This window comes from Onthophagus taurus, chromosome 7 (genome assembly GCF_036711975.1).
Source record: "Onthophagus taurus isolate NC chromosome 7, IU_Otau_3.0, whole genome shotgun sequence".
NCBI classification, from domain to species: Eukaryota; Metazoa; Arthropoda; class Insecta; order Coleoptera; family Scarabaeidae; genus Onthophagus; species Onthophagus taurus.
This window is the reverse complement of record NC_091972.1, coordinates 33,227,247-33,250,358: the sequence shown is the minus strand read 5'-3', so window position 1 is coordinate 33,250,358 and position 23,112 is coordinate 33,227,247. Positions and strand designations below refer to the sequence as shown.

Below are 23,112 nucleotides of genomic sequence, written 5' to 3'. Positions count from 1 at the left end.
TCAAAAAAAATTATCTATTAATTTTCTATTAATTCTCTTGGTTATGAAAAAATAATTATCTGTTCCACATTTTGATTATATATCGCTAGTTTGCATCTTCTTGGTTCTCTAGGCACTGTAAGGAATTGTGTTTTTTTTAGTTCAAATGGTCATGCTGTATGTTTTTGCGGTTGTTTCGAATCTTTGTGATCACTTCTGTAAATTGTGTTCGTCTTCGGATATTAAGACGGCACGCAATATTTCAAGCTGTCACCCCGCTTATACCCAAGAGTACTGATATTTTGTTCGTCAGACTGTGTCAGCCGTTTTTATGTGTGTTGTATTGTTGCTGTTCAATTCTATCATAATTACTAGAATGTCAGTCTACGTTTCTCTTCTTCAGTAGTACTGGTTCATTAGTTAGTATTTTGTCGGAAACCCTGTTGTTCTTCGCCAATTATTGTGTCCGAGGTGTTGCATTTTTCTATGATATCTTCGTTTCTCTTACGATCCATTAGAGTATATCCGTACGTGGCCTTTCCATGTCGATTGAAAAGGAGGATACATAAGGATGGGCTTTAATACCTTGTATATTCTGGACATGCTGGCAATTGATAGATGTTTATTCCTCCATATTGGGTTACCAAGTACAGGGTGTCCCAATTTCGATGTCCGCATAGGCTATCTCCGAAACTAAAAGAGATAGAAAAAAAGTAGCTTACATGTCATCATCTCGTTTTTCGAGAAAATGCTAATTCCGAAAACTCCGAACAGCTATCGTCTTTTGTTTTCACCCTATCGGCAAAAACTGAAAATTTTGCAAAAACGACAATCGCGAATATCTCACTTATTATCAAAGATGGAGTATTATAAATAAAACATTATATGAGCAACTTTTTACGAAGAATTCAGTGGCGTAGGTAGAATTTTTTTCTCATCTTTTATTTTCGAGATTTTAGACATAACTTTATTTTTTTAAATGGAAACCATAGTTGGCTATGAGTTAAAATAATTTGTTATTTTCTTCTGATAACAAATATATATAGTTTGTGGGATATATTTCTTATAGTTATTGAATAATTAACAAAAATTCATTTTGTTCCATCTAAATCTAATGTATGTATTTAAAAGTTAATGTTGCTATGGTGATAACCATACATACTATGATGGAATATAATGTATCAATTTTTTTTGTTCTTTCTAAAACTATTGTGTGTATTTAAAAGTTAATGTTGTTATGGTGATAACCATACCATGAGAGAAAGCATTGTTTCCAATTATTGCCAAAGTTTGTAGCAAGGACAGTAGAATCTAACAGGACTGCTACATCCAGTGTATTTTTGTAGTCGACTACGGGTTGGTTGCCCGCACTCTACGTCACACTATTTGCCACGCCTGGTAACTGTCTATGTTTTTAGAGGTTATATGAAGGACATTAATACGTCTAAAAACATAAAACTTCAAAACTAATATGAATACGTCTAGGATATAACCTCTCACAGCAAACGCATAGACCAGGGGTGGGCAAAGTTTAATGTTCAATGATCGACGTAAATGTTAGCTGGTTAATGGCGATGGACATTTTCAGAAATAGGTAGTAATTAAATTATTTATTCATATCAATATACAGGGTAATTCACATAAGAACCGACACAGAACAGGGACATGTAGAGGACAATAAATTAAGACGATTTAACACAACTTATCTCTATACTAAGTTGTACTCCTGAGGAGTTATAAGCCTTCAAAGTTGGGTCTTAAATTTTTAAAACATTGAATATCTTCGTAATACATTAAGTTAGAAAAACCAAATTTGGTATACGTTATGAGTGTACCGAGGGTATTAATTGGTAGCAAGTTGAGACCAATGGCACCAATGAAGACCAGGCATTTGAAAGGGTTGATTACGGGTGATGGTCCCCTAAACTTTGACAGATTTTTTTAACCTTTTGGTGGATTTAACAGATTATTACCTGATTTCATGTGGAATTTAATTCTAAAACTTTTTCTACTCTTATTATTTTTTAAAAAACATTGTCGTTTTCATAAAAAACTCAAATAACTAAAGACACGAATTTCGTTAATGCTACTTAAAATCATCGAAAATTCAGTAGTCGGCTGTGAAATTGTACGTCAAACTTGACAAATAGGATATAAAACCTTGTCGTCAAATAACTTTATAACCTATTTGTCAAGTTTGACGTACAATTTCATAGCCGACTACTGAATTTTCGCTTATTTTAACCTTCCAGCGGGCGTGCTCGATTTTGTAACACGAGCGGGCGCGCTGTGTATAAAATTTATAACACAGGTCCGTATCAATTTTCGAGCGAGCGCGCTTGATTTTATAACATATGCGCCCGCTTATGTTATAAAATCATACATTTTATGACAACGGGTTCGCATTAATAAGTATACGGTTATTAAAAAACATACATTTTATTTGTTAAAAATGCTGAAGGGATTTCTCGTTTATTCTTTTTTATTCAGTGTTAATTTCTTCTGTAGTAAATAATCTGCTAGAGCTACGCTGGTATAGTAGTTGACAGTAGTAATTTCATTTCTGTTTGAATTTTCTATTGGTTTTACCAATCGCTTTACAATATCCATCGGTTTGTTAGATACCATATACAGACCATCTCGTTGCTTGCCGCAATAAATTTCTATGTTGTATGTATAAAAAGTTTTCGCGTAGCAAAGTGCATATATATTTATCCCATATTTAGCGGGTTTGTTTGGCATAGACTGTATCCATGCACATCTACCTCGGAAAGGATGCAACATTTCGCCTATTGTGACAAACTTGAAACACGCTGTTTTCTAGAAATTTCTCGGAAAAACACCGAATTGCTGCTAATTTGTCAGTTTTATACCTATCCACTTTTGTAACTTTATCATCAAAGCGGAGAGATCGAGTTAAAAACAAAAATCGTTTGTAGCTCATCACTGCTCTAACAATTTGAATGCCTATTCCATCACTGCTCCAAATTTCTTTTACATTGGCAAAACGTGACTTTTTAATACCTATTAAGAAAAGTATTCCCAAATAAGCCAATAATTCGTTTATGTTGGTATCTTTGATATCTCTGCTTCGTGTGTAATCACGATTTGATCTCAGAGATTCTATATAAGTATTTGTATGTGCCACAATATTTTCAAGCATTATACTATCGATAATTTTTTGAAATAGTTCTAATTCACTAAGATTTTTTACATCACAAGTAGGACCTGAAACATCTTTTATTATGTTAATTTTTTTTTTTTTGACATTGTCTTTTCCAACATAAAAATCTTCTATACATGTCTCAATACTGTCTTCATACTCTTCAGAAGAATTATCCACTTCAGATGCGCTGTCAAAATTATTTATTTCAATTTCTTCATCACTCAAATCACTTCCGCCTTCACTATCTTCTTCTTCTTTTTTCGGTTTACCAAATAGTTCTTGAATGTTGTTTTCAATGTCACTTTTAGATAATATTTCTTGTACTGCCATCATTTATATAATAGATAAAATTTTAACACTTGTTATATTTTAACACATTCAATATTTTTTTCAACACAATTTTTTGCATAAAAAGACTTCTTTTCGCTCCAACAACACTTTACACAATGACTATAACGTGGATCTCTAAACTTATATATTGACAACCGTATTCTAAATATACCCCGAAATCTTCCGAGGATTACCTACTCATAAAAACTAATCGTAAATAACTCCTAAAAAATAAATACAGCCTGTGCAAACAAACCCTCATGGCGTTTTAAAATATAGTTTCCGATCCCAACAGACCTTTTATTTACACGCAAAAAACCTTTGAATATATTGAATATTTATACAAACTAGCGAAAAAATTGAAAAGATTGAAATATTGAAAAGATGAAGAAAAAAATGCCGATTCCGACAAAATTTTCATTACGGACCTGTATTTTTCTAAAATCAGCAAACAACCCGAAAACCTTCACATATGACTCGAAACGTGTTTATAATACATTTACACTATAAATTCATCCCATAATATCAATACGGCCTTATCAATCAGCAATTAATGTGTAAATTTTTTATCTTTTACACCTTTTTATGCCATAAAAACGACGCCAATAGTTTTTTTTTTTTATTTTCTCATCGTAATGTTCAAAATACATGGTTACACGAATACATTAGCGTTAAATCGTTTCAAATGCATTATATAAGGAAATATATTAAAAAAACGAAGATTGTGATAAATTTTATAACAGCGCGCCCGCTCGAAGGTTAAGCAACATTACGAAATACGTGGGTTTAATTATTTAAGTTTTCTATGAAAACGACAAAGTTTTTTAAAAAATAATAAGAGTAAGAAAAGTTTTAGAATTAAATTTCACATGAAATGAAGTAGGGATGTATTAAATCAGCCAAAAGATTAAAAAAATTTGTCAAAATTTAGGGTACCATCACTTTTAATCAACCTTTTGAAATGCTTCAATTGAGTTCAATTTGCTACCAATTAATACCCTTGGTACACTCATAACGTATACCAAATTTGGTTTTTCTAGCTTAATGCATTACGAAGATATTGAACTTTTTAAAAATTTAAGAGCCAACTATGAAGACCTATGATGGACTCCTCAGGTGTACAACTTAGTATAGAGGTAAGTTACGTTAAATCATCTTAATTTATTGTCCTCTACATGTCCCTGCTCTGTGTCGGTTCTTATGTGAATCACCCTGTATATAATTTATTTTTTGGATGTGGACGCATGGCATTCCATTTTATCACTGAGTTAATTAAAATTGGGTTTATATTCACTAAATAGTATTTGAAAAACTTTTGTGATCTACAGCCGATCTCTTCGCGATCGACTGTTTGCCCACCTCTGGCATAGACCATAACAACAGCTGGACGTGGAAAATGGTGTGACGTATTTTGCGGGTAGGCTATCACAACAATGGATGTAGCAGTCCTGTTAGATTCTACTGTCCTTGAGTTTGTAGTACAACTCTGGCATTATGTGCTGGTGCTCCGTCATATTGAAAATATATCATTTGAGACATATTTAGTGGCAAATTGTCGACCAAAGGCTCAATGTGCTGCCTTAATATATTGAGGTATTTCCCTGAGTTTAAGTTTTTATGGTAGATACTATATGCCAAAATTCTATTATCTAAAAGGGCGCACCATACATTAAACCTCAATCTTCTTTGAACACTCAGAGACTTCATCGGTCCAGATAACATTTTGAACAAACAGCAGATTATTTAATTTTTTTAAATATCATCTACAAAATTCTAATCTTCGATTGACATCTCCGGCACGTAAATAATGAGTTAGCCCCGCTTTGTATGGTTTATACTTATTTTTCTTTCATATTCGGGAGCAGCGGCTTTTGGGTCAGACGTCTTGTTGCAATTTCTCTTGCAGGTCATTTTGGTATGTTTTTGTATGTGGTTTGGGAAAGGACCACATATCCGGGGTTAACGTCGCATTCTAATCTAATAACATATAGCATTCCATCATGTTACATTTTTCATAATTTTCGAAATTCATTGTAAAGTTTTATTCAGTTTTGTTATACTTTGACGATGCTGGTGCATCGTACCAGCACATAATGCCAGAGTTGTTATCGAATTTTTAAATACAAACTTTGGTAATTATTTGATACATTATGTTCCATCATAGTATGTATGGTTATCACCATAGCAACATTAACTTTTAAATACATACATTAGTTTTAGACAGAACAAAATGAATTTTTGTTAATTATTCAATAACCATAAGAAATATACCCCACAAACTATATATATTTGTTATCAGAAGAAAATAACAAATTATTTTAAGTCATAGCCAACTATGGTTTCCATTTAAAAAAATAAAGTTACGTCTAAATAAAATAAATGATGGGAAAAAAATTCTACCTACGCCACTGAATTCTTCGTAAAAAGTTGCTCATATAATGTTTTATTTATAATACTCCATCTTTGATAATAAGTAAGATATTCGCGATTATCGTTTTTGTAAAATTTTCAGTTTTTGCCGATAGGGCGAAAACAAAAGACGATAGCTGTTCGGAGTTTTCGGCATTAGCATTTTCTCGAAAAACGAGATCATGACATGTAAGCTACTTATTTTCTATCTCTTTTAGTTTCGGAGATAGCCTATGCGGACATCGAAATTGGGACACCCTGTACACCTGATATTATTGTTGACTTTATTTATTTCCATTAAACCTCTACAGGGCAAACCCCAATTACAAAGGTTTTACAAAATAAAAACAATACTACTAAGGCCGTAACTTAACATTAATCCGAAAAACTTAATTGAAAAGTATCTAACACCAAAGAAAATAAACAGTTATCAGAATCGAAAAACAAATTCTCAAATTAATACTTAAAAATACCGGAATTATTAGAGTTTATAAGATTTTTCACAGAATTTTTAAAAGATTTTGACCCCAAGATTATTAACCAAACAAGAGGCTCTGTAAATAGGTTCGTGAAACAAAACGGCGCTTGTCTACATAAAAACTGGTCTACGACCGTGAAGCAAATCTCGGTACATTTAAGGCAATATTCTCAACAATTTTTTACCAGTTTGATGTTTATTGAACCAAATTTTATGCAATGTGTAAGCATCCAAGATAGCACGCCTTCTCTCAAGGAAAGTAAACTTATTGGTACTCAAAAGTTGCAAATACGGTTCAAAGGTAGGATATGATCTCGTTATTTTATAGGTAAGATATCTTATAAATTTCTTTTGAACTCTCTCGATTACAGATTTATAGGTCGCATATGCAGTATTCCAAATGAATGAGGCGTACTCCAACTTACTTCTTACTAAATGTATTAAAGAGTACTCTAAATGTATTCTTATTTTGAAATTCAAAGCAATTTCTAACAATAAATCCCAATTGCCTATATGCATGTACCTACCGCTAATCTATTAACATGCTTTGAAAATGAAAATGTTAAATCAAACGTAGCACCTAAATCACAAACATATTCATTTCTTTTTAAAATGATCTTGTTCATTTTATACTTATGAATTTGCAACTGTTTCTTTTTCTTGCAACATTTCGACGTATTAAAATTTAACTTATGAGAGCCATATATTTACGATATGAGCTTGAATTAATGTGCAGTCGTATTGATTTCTTATCACACGCCACATTTTAAAGTCGTCTGCATACAGAGCGCATTTAGAGTGCTTTATGTCATCAAATTAGAGCCTTGTGGCACTCCAGAGTGAACGAGGGACAACTCCGATTTGTCACCATTAAATACTACATACTGCATACGATTCGTAACATAAGATGCGAATAATTTTAATAAATTATTCGATAAACCGTACTTACACAATTTACTCAGCAGAATGTCAAAATTAACTCGATCAAAGGCTTTTGCAAAGTTGGTGTATACCACGTCCATCTGTTGTTTGCTATCTAAGGCCAATGCTACATTCTCAGAAACAACTGTTAAATTGGATACAGTTGATCTCCCTGGAAAGAAACCATGCTGAAAATCAGATATATAATTTTTTGTATGTTGAAAAACTTTAATATATATAATATTTTCAAATATTTTCGAAATACACCCAATGAGAGAAATAGGCCTATTGTTGTGGACTGTATATAGTTGAATGAAAAGCTTCTAATTTTGTTTTAATTTATTTTCCTTAACACAAATATAATACTTGGAAGCGTCCGTCATCGCTGCTTGTAACGGACTGATCCCTTTTCGCGGGTAACAACTCGACACGTGTGTCCCTTCGATCGCTCACTAACGACATCTATGAACGAGAGTCGCAACATAACTCCCGCCTTGAAAGAGTTATCTTTCAAAAGATAAAAAAAAAACAACACATAAAGTAACTTAAGAAAATATAATATATAAAGTCAGTTACTGTCCTTCTATTGGTAAAACACAAACTCGATGTAGATACACTTCTAGACACAGTTCCACCTGAAGTATGGATCTTCACCACACGAACCTTTCCGTCTGGACCAGGCTGGAGTTCTTCTATTCTTCCTGTTTTCCACTGCATTGGGGGGAGGTTGTCATCTTTAAGCCGAACCACACTTCCAATTTTGACAAGATCTTCTCGGTCGAATCTCCACTTAGTCCTTTGTTGTAGAGTATGCAAATACTCCAATGACCAAATTTTCCAAAATGATTGGTGTAATTTTTGGAGTTGTTTGTAATTTGTTAATCGGTTAGCAGGAATTTCTGAAACATCTACTTCAGGAACTGCCAACAAGGCCGTGCCAATCAAAAAATGTCCTGGAGTCAATAATTCTAAATCTTGAGGGTTAGAGGATAAAGGAAGTAAAGGTCTTGAGTTTACGATGGACTGCGACGTCCTTTCCTGGTTCGGTCCTAGGAAAGGGGTCTTGGTGCCTCTTTTTTATGTTCGGGATGTTATCGGTCTCGGGCGCCACCTTATGTTTAAAGAGTTAAGGAACTCTTTCGCCTCCAAGTAGCTTTTGGGGGTTACAGTCGGAGATTCAGGGTGTTTGAGAGAGGGTTAAAAAAAAATAAAAACATGCGGTTCGTAATTTTAAGAAATAAAATCAAAGTTTATTAATAATAAAAAAAAAATCAACATAGGGGTTTACGGAGGGAAAAAAAAAAAAATCTTTATTTAAATATATAATCGGAAAACGTCTGGCCTAGTGCAATCTTGTGGGACTCGTACTTCGGATGTAATTGATATGATTATTCATAAGGGAATAATTGGTCTGGATGAAGTGCCACGGAAAACTCGCGATAGCACCAGGTCGGGAAGATGTTGCGGAAAACTCGCAGCAACACCAGGTCGGGGAAAGTATTGCGGAAAACTCGCAGCAATACTAGGTCGGGAGAGTGTTGCGGAAAACTCGCAGCAACACCAGGTCGGGGAAAGTATTGCGGAAAACTCGCAGCAATACCAGGTCGGGAGAGTGTTGCGGAAAACTCGCAGCAACACCAGGTCGGGGAAAGTATTGCGGAAAACTCGCAGCAATACTAGGTCGGGAGAGTGTTGCGGAAAACTCGCAGCAACACCAGGTCGGGGAAAGTATTGCGGAAAACTCGCAGCAATACCAGGTCGGGAGAGTGTTGCGGAAAACTCGCAGCAACACCGGGTCGGGAGATTGGATAAAAATTTATTTCCCAAAATAAAATCAAAGTCCCACAATTGCACCACCAAAAACAAACTTACGATGAAACTCGGTTATTTCCAGAACTCGGAGATTTTTCGGTGAAGTCTGGCGAACTTCTTGAAGACGGTTGATGACGGTTGATGACGGCTGAAGACTCTTGAAGAATGTCGTAGACTAATCCAGAACGGTCGAAGACTGATCAAGACAGTTGAAGACTCACCAAGACAGTTGAAGACTCACCAAGACAGTTGAAGACTCACTTAAAATGAAATTTTGACCGGCTATTTATACTTGTTCGGGGTGAAAACTGGATTTTTCCGAGTGGGGGGTCGTATTAAAACAAGTTATCAAAACTAAATTATAATGTGGGGGGCTAATTAATGACAATAGCAAAATTTTAACGGCGCTATCGGATGCGGGGTACAAAATTAACTAAATCCCTTTTTTGAGCGGGTTAAATTGATTAAGGAATAGCGGAGTAATTAACAATTAATTAAAAATAATTATCGGAAAAATTTATAACATAATTCAAAAGATACCCTTATTTATGTGGAAAATTATAAAAATATAATTTACAAAATCGGTTAGCGTTTACGGCACTTACATACAAAAACATTTTCCCGACCGCGTGTTTCACGTTAACTTCGATTAATCAGTATTAATTAACGCGCACTTCAACACAAAGTAGCTTCAGCAGTCGGGCGGTGTCCGGGGCAATCCTATACGGGTAGTATTTTCCATGGATGACCATCAGGAATGAAGTAAATTAATTAATTAAGATGCGGGATGATTTTGGTTAATAATCATGTTAATCATAATCGGATCGTCTTTAGAATCATTCAACGGTTATTTCATGATACTTGTAACTGTTTGAAATCGGTTTGATTGTTCTACGATTTCTAATTCCGCATCATAAAAAATAGTCGCTGTGCGGTAGCTGAACGGTAGCTCGCTGGCTGCTGAAACTCACTCGGGACGGTCGGCCTTGTTTATAGTAACACACTGATTACCGATACTTCTTCGTATTTTACTTTGTTGTGGTGTTATTTAATTATTTTAAATAATAATTTTCAGAAACCATGTGCTTTCGGTAATTACGTCGTTCGGCGATTTCCACTAATTGCTTTTGTTTATTTGAAACTCGGTCAGGAAACGTTTTCGGAAAAAGGTTTAACGGTTTTAAATGATTTAACATGAAAATTTGAAGTTTAATTAAGGAAATTAAGAAATTAAGGAGAATGCGAATAAAGTTGCATAAGTGGGTGGTAATAGGGTATCAATTTTTGGATTTCTCTAAATCGGGCGGAAACTGTAGGAGGTCGGGGTAATGTGGGAAGTATATTCGGATGTTATAAATTTTTCGGAAAATAAACAAAATGTAACTTCGTTACAGGACTCAATTTGGATCAAAACTGTGGAAGTCTCATAGGTTAGTCTTTCATCACCAATTGTTCTCATTAAATGATACTTAACCCGTTTAACCGCAGCTTCCCAAATCCCACCAAAGTGAGGGCTTCTTGCGGGAATGAAGTGCCAAATGACCCCATTGTCACGAAAATAATTTGAAATATCAGGATCCTTAGCTAGATCTTCTAAATTAGCATACATTAAATTCTTTGCTTCAATCAAGTTTAAATCTTTCATCTCAGTGTGATTATTAACTTTGTGACTATTAGAATTAAATTTTCGCAATTTGAACTTGCCTTGACTCAAAATACCTGAAATTTCCTGTTTCAATTGCAATACCTTTTGCTCAGTAATTACACCCGTCAATAGATCATCCATATAAAAATCATGATCAATAGATCTAGTAGCGGATTTCTTTGCGGACACTTCAAACACTAACACTCTCAACTTAGTAGTCGTGCTAGACATTTTAAGAACACAATGGTGTGGTACGTAATTTACTACTTCATTCGATGCATCCGATTTTCCCAATTCATCCGCTCCAACTTCAGACATGTGACCCAATGACTCGTAATCAGACATAAATTTAACGTACTCTTTCTTCAATTCTGATTTTTTTGCGAATTTGGTTTCCAATGAGATTAAACGTCGCTTTGCAATATCATGGGATTCACCTAAAATTTGAGGATAGTCCTTCAATGGCAACGCAACTTGAAAACGACCATCCGTCTCTCTTTGATAAGTGTTACGAAAGTGAGTCTCAACCTCCAAGTCTTCAAGAGATAAATGGTTAACCTTCGGTGATTCCTCGATTTCCCAACATCTTTCTAAAGATTTCAATAATGGAGTATTCTCATTAATGGTTTTACGAGTGATCAGAAAACAAGAGTTACAATTCAACGAAAATGAGATATTCCCTGCTATTATCCAACCCAGTTTTGTTTTTTGGAGTATGGGTCCTTCATTTCCATTCAATTTGATTTGTCCTACTGACAATAGTTCAAAGAAAACTGAAGCACCTAGCAAAATATCTACGCTGTTGGGTTTATGAAAATCAGGATCAGCGAGTTGTAATTTTTCAGGTATTTGTAATCGCTCCTTATCAATTTTTTGTTGTGGTAACTTATCCGTAATTTTATCAATTATTAAAAATGACAATTTTTTGTTAAAATGCTTGTTTAATGAATAAATATCTGTCTGTGTTCTAGTAGTTGCATTAAAGTTCGATTGATTAACTCCGTTAATGGATGCTAAAACCTTAGTGTTTTGTAAATTCAATTTAGATACAAGTTCAGTGGTAATAAAATTTGATTGTGAATAAGAGTCTACTAAAGCCCGACATCTCACTAAATTTCCCATTGCATTTTTTACCCATAATAGAGCTGTAGGCAATAAAACATATTCATTGTTATTGTTCATCGTATGTGCAGATACCACACTTGTCGTTGGAGGATTAGAAGAACGTGCATTAGAAAAGTCACTTTTTTCAAAATGCAACAAGGTATTATGAGCATTGTCACATTTCTTACAATTACCTAGTTTACAGTTTTCGTGTATATGACCGGGTTTAAGGCAATTGATGCAAAGTTTAAAATTCTTGACCTTTTCGAGGCGTTGTTTTGGCGTCAAATCCAAAAATGTTTTACATTTGTACAATGCATGGCTTTCGTCGCATAACCTACATTTCGGTTTATTTATAACGAGGCAAGATACTATGTTGGATTTGTTATCTTTTCTTTCTACTGATTCAAGAATCATGCACTGCGAAGACAAAAAGTCAAACAACTGTTTGAGGTCTGGTATTGCATTGGTTTTAATAGAACTTTCCCATGCTCGCTTAGTTTTTGTATCGATTTTATTTGAAATTAAGTGAATTAGTAAAGTGTCCCAATATTCCGTTGGTTGACCTAAAGGTTTTAACGATCTGATGTGTTTTTGAAAATGGTCAATTAATTTTCGCAAGTGTACGTGAGATTCGCGCTGAACTGCCGAATACTCAAATAATTCTCGAATGTGTGCTTGTACGATAATCCGTTTGTTTTCAAATCGGTTTTTTAAAAGCTCTATAGCTACGGTATAATTATTATCGGACACGATCTGAGATAATAAAACTTTTGTGTTTTATTCAAATCATCGTTTTCATGGATTCATGCATTGAACGCATCGATAAACGGTAGCCATTTTTCATAATAACCGTTAAATTCTGGAAGGGTGATTTTTGGTAATTTGACATTTAACTTATTGCTGGTTGAATTATCATTGCTACTAATTGGGGTAGAAATTCTAGGGGTATCCAATTGTGAGTTAAAACTATCGAGAATCTTACGAGCTTTTGTTATTAATTCGTAAAATCAATCTATCAAATACCTCTCTATCGCTTTCTTGTGTTGAATCAAGTGATTCGATTTTGATTTGAATGGATTCGTATTCGGGTAATAAATTAACGACGTTATCCAACCTAACCTTTAATTCGTCTGGTTTTTGGTTTGCTAGGTTGATTAAAAATGTTTCGAATCTCGTTATTTTAGATTTTATAAGAGTTCGTTTCTTGAGTAAATCTTCCATTGTGATGAAAGACTGATAAGGAAAGAAAGAAAAATACTGACCTTGACCGGCTCGAATGCTGCGGCTATGGCGCCAAATGTTCGTTAAAAATGATGTAATAACCAATTTCTTCGGAAATCTGCTCCCGTATCCGGTTCGTAGGACCAAAATGTTGTGGACTGTATATAGTTGAATGAAAAGCTTCTAATTTTGTTTTAATTTATTTTCCTTAACACAAATATAATACTTGGAAGCGTCCGTCATCGCTGCTTGTAACGGACTGATCCCTTTTCGCGGGTAACAACTCGACACGTGTGTCCCTTCGATCGCTCACTAACGACATCTATGAACGAGAGTCGCAACCAGTGTTGCCAGATCTGGTGAAATTTCACCACATCTGGTGATCTTTTCGCGATCTGGTGAAATGGTGAAAACTTTAGAAAAAATTCACATTTCTGGTGATTTTTTAACTTTTCATTTTTTAATCGAAATTTCGAAAAAGGTATCCGATAAAAAAAAAATCACAGCCACAATGTATACATTTTTTGTAAAACTTTCGTAAAACTTTCCTTGGGCTGACATCTCGTAGTGATACTCCGAAATATCAAATATTTTTACGTTTATGTTAGGAACTTCGGGGATTTACCTATTGCTATAATATTCCGATTTACTCATCCATTCTCTTTACACTTTAGTAAAAGTTAATACAGTGATTGTTAAGGTGCATTAATTTTTATTTGTATATTCTGCAAAAAAATACCGGTAAGTAACTCAAATTTATAGTTATTTATTAATATTTATCCTTTGTGTAATCATTGCCGAATAATATTATTTTTCTCGCTAGAAGTACGCACGATGAAAAAGTTTTTATTGATAAAGGACAAAGATGAACCTAAACCTCCTTCGCCTCAACCATCTACAAGCACATTTGGAGTAGATGAAAATGTGACTCAAACGGTCGGTAAAGAAACATCTTCAAGTACGGCGGAAGAAACAGCGAACAAAACAAAGAGAAGGAAAAAATTTTATGCTCATAAATATCGAGTTGAATGGGAAGCGCATGAAGAATACAAAAAATGGATTAAAGAAAGTAACCTTGGCAAGCATTATTTTAAATGTGAAATGTGTAATAAAGATTACATTGGAGGCTCTGCTGCAGTGAAGAAGCATAATAGTTCCAGAAAACACATATTTAACATGGATTCATTATTTAAACAGCCAACATTAACACAAAAATCTTTCACTATTAGCAATAGCAATATTTTAAAACAAAACGAAATTCGGATTGCAGCATTTATTGCTGAACACAACCTTCCAATAAATATTTCCGATCATTTAACCGAACTTACAAAATCTATTTGTACATCTGGGATTGAACCAAAAGAAGTTAGTCAAATGTCTTGTAGTCGAAGTAAGTGTACAGCAATAATTAATAATGTTTTCGGAAAAACTAATTTTGAAAATATTGTTCAAAAAATGAAATTAAATAAATTTTCCGTGTTAGTAGACGAGTCTACAGACATATCACATGAAAAAAATTTAGCAATAGTTGTTAGAATTAATCAAAACTTTAATATCAAAGATGAATTTCTTGGCCTTTTTCCTGTTAAACAAGCAACAGCCCAAAATTTGTTTAATGTTATAATAGATTTTTTTAATCAGAATAATATACCATATAAAACAAACATGGTCGGGTTTGCAGCAGATAGTGCTAATACAATGATGGGCGGGCATCATTCTTTAAAAACCCTTTTTCAAGAACATATACCTGACTTATTTATTATGAAATGCATATGCCATTCATTAGCCTTATGTGCATCCCATGCCTGCAATAAAATACCAGACACAGTAGAGCAACTAATCCGCAATTTATTTTCCTATATGCAGCATAGTTTTAAAAGACAATCCGAATTTAAAGAATTTCAAATTTTCTTAAATATTAAACCTCATAAACTATTACATCCGTCCCAAACAAGATGGCTTTCTCTACAAGCAACAGTTGTTAGAGTTTTGGAGCAATATGAGGCTCTTAAATTGTATTTTATAAGTGAAGTTTATGACGGTACATCAAGCGCCGCTAATATTTACAGTTTACTTGATCAACCCATAAATAAACTATACCTTGAATTTCTGGAATATGTACTACCTATTTTTACAGACCTAAATTTAGAATTTCAATCTGAAAAGCAAAAAATGCAGGTCCTTTATTCTAGAATGTCTACCGCTTATAACTTATTGCTTAGCTTTTACATAAAACCAGCATATTTAAAAAATACTGATTTAACAATACTACAGTACAGAAACCCTGAAAACTATCTTCCACTAGAAAAGGTATATTTTGGACCAAAGGTCATTTCAGCTCTACAAAAAAATGTAATCACGGATAAGACTGAAAAGCATAAATTTATGCTTAACTGTCTTCACTTTTATATAGAAGGAGCCCACCAAATTTTTAAGCGTTTTCCATTCAATTCGAGAGAAGTGGAAGTAATAAAACTTGCTTCAATTCTAAATCCAAAAAATATAAGTCAAACTGATAACATTGCTGATTTAGGGTCAAAATTTCCGCACTCAATAGAAAATTTAAATGGTTTGGATAGAGAGTTTAGAACGTTAAAATTTTCAAGTGAATTCAATTTTAATTTAGAAATTGAAGAATTCTGGAAAGGTGTGTGTACCTCTCAACGGGGAGATGGCTCACTCCTTTTTCCAGAAATGAACGAATTATTTTCAATTATTTTGTGTTTACCTCATAGCAGCGCATGCGTTGAGAGGCAGTTTAGCACTATAAATTTAAACAAGACAAAATTACGAAACCGTTTGTCTTCAAGAACGTTAAGTGGGATTTTACATAGCAAAAGATTAATGGATGAACGTAATTGCTATGATTTTTGTATTACTAAAGAAGTAGTAGAAAAACATAATAGTAATATGTATAATAATGAACTATAGGTTAAGGTTTAGCGTTGTTGTTTTTCTTGCAACACATTCATCTGGCAACACTGGTCGCAACACCTATAATTAGTAATTTGTCTCTTATCGCTACCCTTGTATACAGGAAAAAGCTTAACTGTCTTTCACAAACTGGGGTATTCCGAAGTTTGTATTATATTGTTAGAAATTATTTTCAAAGATTTCATTAAATATTCAATACAACCTTTGTAAATAAATATAGGAATTTCATCTGAATCCACAGATGTTTTAGCTTTTATTTTCTTCAAGGTTGTAAGTATATCAGTATCAGTTACCTCATCAACAAGAAGCAAGTCAGAACCCACCCACTCCCCAGTAAAATTGATAGTAAAGGAGCTCCGCTCATCACTGAACACTGACGAAAAATATTTTCCAAACGTCGCGCCATAGCGATTTCCTTGGATGATTCACATTGATCGTCGAGATATGCCATACAGCTATATTCAAGAACCTTCTTACTATTTGAAACGGAGTAACAGTCGCTACACGTTAGGAACGAAGAAAAATAATCTCAGGAAACGCGACCAATTTTTCAAGGATTTAATAAAACAGCCTCCTTTTTTCTATACCAAGCTTTCGGAATCTTTTTTATTCCTTCATCAGGGTTACTGAACAAATGAAAACAAAACAATGAAACAACAATTCTAATCAGTCTAAAAATAAACTAATCTACTTACAAATGGAAAGCGATTTAATCAGCTCAAGCAACACCGGCATTCATTCGCGTCAAAAAAAACTTTCTCGAGAAGTGTCGAAGACATGGTATTTCACCATCACACATTCTGAATGGTTTGAAGAACGTTCAACTACTTATGAATGAATCAAGGGGCCCCCTCACTAGAAGGATGGATAATTTCCAGTTAAGGTTGGGAACGAGAATTTTAAATTTTGAAATTAAAAATACTCATTTCGATATTAAAAAGATTGGGAATACCATAAAAGAGTTGAGTCGTGAATTAACTGATGTTTTGCCTGTACACATCTTGACAGAATTTGAACTTAGACTTACATTTTCTTACAATAAAGTTTTTCGTAGTGTTAAGTAAACTAATATCTAAAAATTTAATAAACTTCAGAATCAATGTAAATTTGAAAAAGTAGAGTGATGTGGAGGTTCCTGTTATAGTTAAAGACTTTTTATCTTTGGGTCCGAAGTTTGGGATTACTCCAGACTCGACTTCTGTCTCGGTTCCTAGATTGATAGCTGATATTGAGAATGTAATAAGAATCGCACCACGTAATGAACATAATGTAAAAAGAGCTAGATGTACTAACATTCTAACTAATTTCTTAAGGAAAAAAGATCATAATAATGTAGTTAAGGCATTAATTAGGAGAGCTTATTGTGTTACAAAAACCTTTTTGAAAACTGAAAGAGAAGACCCTTTGTTAATTCTAAAAGCTGATAAGGGCCAGGTAACTGTGGCAATGAATCGGTCAGAATATGTGCATAAATCGTTAAGTTTGTTGAGTGATCAATCAACTTATGTGATTCTCTCACGAGATCCTACTACTACCATTCAAAACAAAAATAATAAATTTTCAAAGTTGTTACTTGAAAGGGATTACATTGAGAAACCTATTTACAACAGGTTAATTTGCCACAATGGTATTATTCCTAAATACTACGGCCTTCCAAAGATCCATAAACGAGATTGTCCTTTAAGACCAATCATTTCCTTCGTTGGTTCACCCACTATTAAAGACACTTTCACCTTTGTTGAAGAGATGAAAAGGAGAACCATACCTCCTAATTTTGTGTTGATCTCTTTGGATGTTGTCTCTTTGTTTACTAATGTCCCCTTGTCATTAGTAAAACAAATCATAACTGATAATTGGGACATCGTACAACTTGTAACCCAAATCGACAGAGACCTTTTCATTGAGATAATAACTTTCCTCTTTGGATCTTCTACTTTTTCCTTTGATGGAAAGATTTACAGTCAGAAGTTTGGCACACCTATGGGTAGTCCCTTGAGCCCAATCCTCGCTACTATTGTGATGGATTATTTACTGGATCAATGTATCCCTTCACTTGATTTTACTTTTCCTTTCATTTTCAAGTATGTTGATGACATCATCTGCTCAGTTCCTTCCGATTCCGTTGACGCTATCCTCAGAGTGTTCAACAGCTTTGATCAACACCTTCAGTTCACTGTAGAGACAGAGGTTGGGTCATCAGTCCCCTTTCTTGATACTAGGGTTATACGTGAACCCAACCAAAACATCATTTTGAGTTGGTACACTAAACCTACATACTCTGGGAGATACATCAACTATCATTCCAACCACCCTATTAATCAAAAAATTAATGTTGTCGTGGCAATGTGTAACAGAGTGAAGTTGATTTCTAATGAACGGTTCCTTAAAGATAACTTAAAAAAACTTCAAAATATTTTCTTAAACAACGGTTATCCCCGTAGTCTCTTAATAATAATAATAAACTTTATTGCCCAACAGCGCACCATATTAAGGGCAAAATACAAAAAATATACAAATTATTACAAATTGTACATCAATATAATTACAAGTGAAATTAAAATGCATATGATACATACCTAAATAATAATACAATCAAATAAAAGAGGCAAGAAAAGAGACAGAAAATGCAATGTTTATTCTAGCTTACAACTATCGTTCATGTTCGTGATCATATGTGTTATCGGCGCCCTTTTTTTGACATTTGTTCTGTATAAAGGTGGATAAAAATACAAATGGGACCGAGAATTTATGCGCGGCACCACTATATTCACTCGCGACAACAACCACGCACAGTAGATCTCACCACACATCAACTTTTGCAAGAACGAGGCATTTTGGACCATTCTTCTATCCTGCAGAGAAGGAAGCTTGTGGCGATGCAGTAGATCTAAGTAGTTCACTCCTTTAGGCGGATATTGACCATCCATACGATATGACAAAAATTTGAGAAATCGACGCTGGACTTTCTCAACCATTAGTTGTTGTGACGTGTAAATAGGGTACCATATTACAGAGGCATACTGGAGGCGAGAGATCACCAGAGCCATAAATAGCGTTTTCAGGGTACCAAAATCAGCAAATCGACCCATGATCCTCAGTATGAAACCCAAAGTTCTCCAAGCCTGAGAGCACATCTCCTCAATATAGGGCAAGAAAGAAAGTTCTGAGTCAAACAGCACTCCCAGATCCTTCACCGTAGAGACCCTTGTTAGAGGTATGGAAGCCGCAATATAAACTGTGTCGATTTTATTTAACTTCTTTGTAAATGATATATAAGTACATTTACTGACACTTAAAGAAAGGGCATTGAAATTGCACCACTTCTGAATAATGTCCAGGTTGTTCTGCAGCATCCTAGAGTCATCCAATGATCTGACCTCTATCAGCAAGGTACGATTTCATCAAATTTAATGAATTAGAAGACATACCAAAATAGCTCAACTTCTGTAGCAACATACTGTGATCAATGCGATCAAAGGCCTTCTCAAAATCGGTATAAACTACGTCGACTTGTCCACCAACATCCATTACCTCTGCGACGTACTGGGTAAGACAACATAAATTAGTTATTGTCGAGCGTTTAGGCACAAAACCATGTTGGTGAGGCGATACATATGATTGTGTGTGACGATAAATTGTATTAAAAATTATCTGCTCATATACCTTTGCAAAATTAGATAGAATAGCAATTGGTCTATAGTTGGTTACCAAGGACTTGTCACCTTTCTTAAATACGGGCGTGATTCTAGCTGACTTCCATCTCTGAGGGAAAATCGAAGCAGTTATAGAGCGATTAATAATGTACATCAACGGTTTAGCCAACGCAAATCGTACATCACGTACCAGAAAACTAGGTATTTGGTCTTCACCCGCTGTGAGTTTGGAGCTAAAACCCCTCATTACAGCAATTATCTCCTCCTCGGTTACCTGATGGATATTAAACATTGGCAACGTGGGAACTGCGTCAGTAAAATCCCTGGAATTGTCAGAATAAACAGATGAAAAATAGGAATCGAAAGCATTGACTATATCAATCGGAATAGTATATTCATCTACATCATCTCTAACGATCGACGGTATTCTGCTAGTACCTTGCTTTAGTCGAACGAAATTCCAGAAATCACTAGGATCGTGCTTTAAATTATCAGAGGCATGTTGCCAAAAGGAATTGTAAGCAGCGTCGATTTGTTCTTTTACTAGTGATCTCATTCTAATGAAGTGATCGAGATAGAACGTTTGTTTGGTAGTTCTGTACTTGTGTCTATAGTACTCTTTAGTTTTAAGGTTTTTAATTATTTCCTTAGAGAACCACTGAGGATAATTGTTTTGCTTCTGTTGAGTGCAAGGCACCGATTTCTTTATTAAATTATAAAGAGAAGTATAAAACAAATCCAACATTTCGTCCACGTCGTTTACATCTTCTAAAAATGACCAATCCATGAGAGCAATGTCATCATATAAAGTCGGAAAATTCGCTCTTCGAAAGTTAAATCGAGAGACAACAGCGTTTGGAAAAACAGTCGGAAATTTTGTAATTTCAATTGATAGAGCAGTCGACAACGCCGGATGATGCTTATCCTCAGGAACGAAAGGATAGAGCTCCTTCTCAATACAAATTTGACTATCCAAGTTAGTGAAAATTAAATCAAGAATTCTACCATAGGCATTTCGGATTGTGTTGATTTGATTCAAATTTAAAAAATCAATAAAGTTTCGCACACTCAGTGCTCTTGGGCAGTTATAATTGTCAGCATATTCAAAAACATTGAAATCCCCCATCAAAAGTATGTTATGATTAATCATCAGTGTAGTCAAAGCATCAAAATATCTATCAAGTTCATCATGTGAAATGGCAGGCGGTACATAGACAACTCCAATTAATAAGCAAAAATCACCAAGATATAACTTGGCTATAGATGTCTGAATAAACGGACAAAGTCTCTCGATGAACGTTGTGTCTACGCTAACTGCGGTGTACTCTTTAGAAATAGCAAGTAAAGTACCCCCACCTAGGGAGGCCTGCGCAATATTTCTATCACAACGGAAAACCTGGTAGCGGTGATCAAATAATTCGCCATCAGAAATAGAAGCGTTCAACCATGTTTCAGTAAAAAATAGTAAGTCAAAAGAACCTTCAGACGAAGCAGTGTAAAAATTGTGAGTTTTGGTACGTAGTCCTCTAACGTTTTGATAATATAACTGTAAAGATAATTTAGTTCGGGCGCTGTTGGGCAATTTTAGTTTAAAGCAGACGAATCAGCAGCGTTATTACGGTTGACAATAGTTGGAATTCCTTTGACGTATTTTATAAACAAATTAGATTCACCGTCAGCTATCCTCCTATTCAGATCGGACCTTACTGTTCGATAAAGGGCACTCTGCATCGGTGTCCTATCAGAAGAGATAGAAATGTGCTTAAATTTATCCAGTGATTTAAGTTTTTTAGAATTCCTTGTTAATACGGAAACTGATGTTTCATTAGGTAAGCGAACTTTAATTGGCCGACAAAGGTTTGGATTGGTTGCATCAAACTTGCCCAACCGATGAACAGTAAAATCGCTATCACACTTCACATCTATATTCGAAAAAATCTCAGTAACCGAACGAGAGTCAAACTCAGCTTGATTGGCTTTTGACATACCAACCGGTTCCTTTAGCCCATATACTACAACATTATTCCTGCGGCTATTGCGATCGACTACCTCCTGAATAATTTTCTCAAAATCAACAGGCGATAAAGCGGGCGCCGGCAATTTATTAAAACTAGCTTTAAGATCCCTTATTTCATCCCTCAAAGTAATAATAATTTGTTTTAATTCCGTAAAATTTGCAGTGATACCTCTACAGGTCTTGCAGGACCAAGTTAACCCCAAATTATTTCGTATTTTACTAGCTTCCGCTTTAGATAGATCAATGCAGCCGAGTTGAAACACTTTAAGACAGACGGAACATTCAAGAAAATAACGCTCATCAGAGGAATTATTACAACAACTACATGTTAATTGCATACTGCTAATTGGGGTAAATTAAGGCAAATAATAGGATATACAAAAGGGTTACTTCCTTCACGCCAGCGGTGCCCGTCGCGGCGACTTTAAAAACAAACCAGAAAAGGCAACGGAACTAGTACATAAAAGAATTAAAGGATGAAACAAATATTATAGGGGAAAGAGAGAGACAGGATAAGTACTGGTCGGAGCGAACACTCCTCCGCAAAAAAAGAAAAAAAAAAAAAAAAGCAAGTGGAAAATTATACGTATAACGCAAAAATCGAGAAACAAACAAATATAGCAGGCGCAAATCACGCAAAATTAATCAAATAAAAGTTGCAAAATAAATAAAGAAGTAAATTTTACGTACTATGGTACAAGTTTCAAGCTTGTAGCTCGAGAAAAGACCGGTCAAAAATCACTTTATTGAAGAGCACCAAGGAAACGACCCACACTCAACAACCTCACTTCTATGCTCTATGCTCCCCTCTTGCTTGGTATACTCAATCATAACAATAATTTTCATTCACCCTTTGTTAATCTCAGGAATACTGACAGTTCTAACAGTCCTCAAGGGAACCTCTCAGTTGTTCCAAGTTTTACATACATGAAAATCCCCTTCGTTCCCAACTTAACACCTCAGTTGATGTCTGTTCTGATGACTGACTCTATAAAATTTGCAAAATTTAATGGTAGGCCTCTTTCTTGTTTGTTCTCTAAAACCAAGGATCATGTTCCCCTTCTAGCCCAGTCTCACGTAATTTACAGAATACCTTGTAATAATTGTAATGGTGCATATATTGGTACCACTACACAGTATCTATCGAATAGAATTAACCAGCATAAAAGAGATTGCGTAGCTAGAAATTAGAAAAAAAGTGTTTTAGTTGCCCATCATGTTAATGAAGGTCACCATTTTGATTTTAATAATACAACTATCATAGAAAGGGAACAAGTATACCAAAAAAGGTTATTTTTAGAGATGGTCTATATTAACAAAGAAATAAAACCAGTTAACTTTAGAACTGATATCGATAATTTAAGCTCAATTTATAGTTACCTTTTATCCAATAATTGGCAGTCCAATGTTAATGAGGCATCTCTTTTTTTCTAATTACAT

The 23,112-nt window shown here is 34.5% G+C and overlaps 1 protein-coding gene across 1 annotated transcript; it reads right to left on the bottom strand.

The window, feature by feature from the left end:
- Positions 1–19,362: 19,362 nt before the first annotated feature.
- On the bottom strand, positions 19,363–21,915 carry LOC139430480 (uncharacterized). The gene is made up of 2 exons (XM_071197539.1): positions 19,846–21,915; positions 19,363–19,764 (listed from the first exon to the last, which is right to left on the bottom strand). The coding sequence occupies exons 1-2, from the start codon at positions 20,803–20,805 to the stop codon at positions 19,363–19,365; spliced, it is 1,362 nt and encodes a 453-aa protein (XP_071053640.1). The 5' UTR covers positions 20,806–21,915.
- Between the last annotated feature and the right edge of the window lie 1,197 nt (positions 21,916–23,112).

Bases quoted from the DNA above. Each gene is read 5' to 3' on its own strand.
- LOC139430480 (XM_071197539.1), bottom strand. From the start codon at position 20,805: ATGATTAATCATAACATACTTTTGATGGGGGATTTCAATGTTTTTGAA. The intron at 19,765-19,845 runs GTACGTGATGTA...ATTTTCCCTCAG, and splicing joins ACCAAATACCTAGTTTTCTG to AGATGGAAGTCAGCTAGAAT.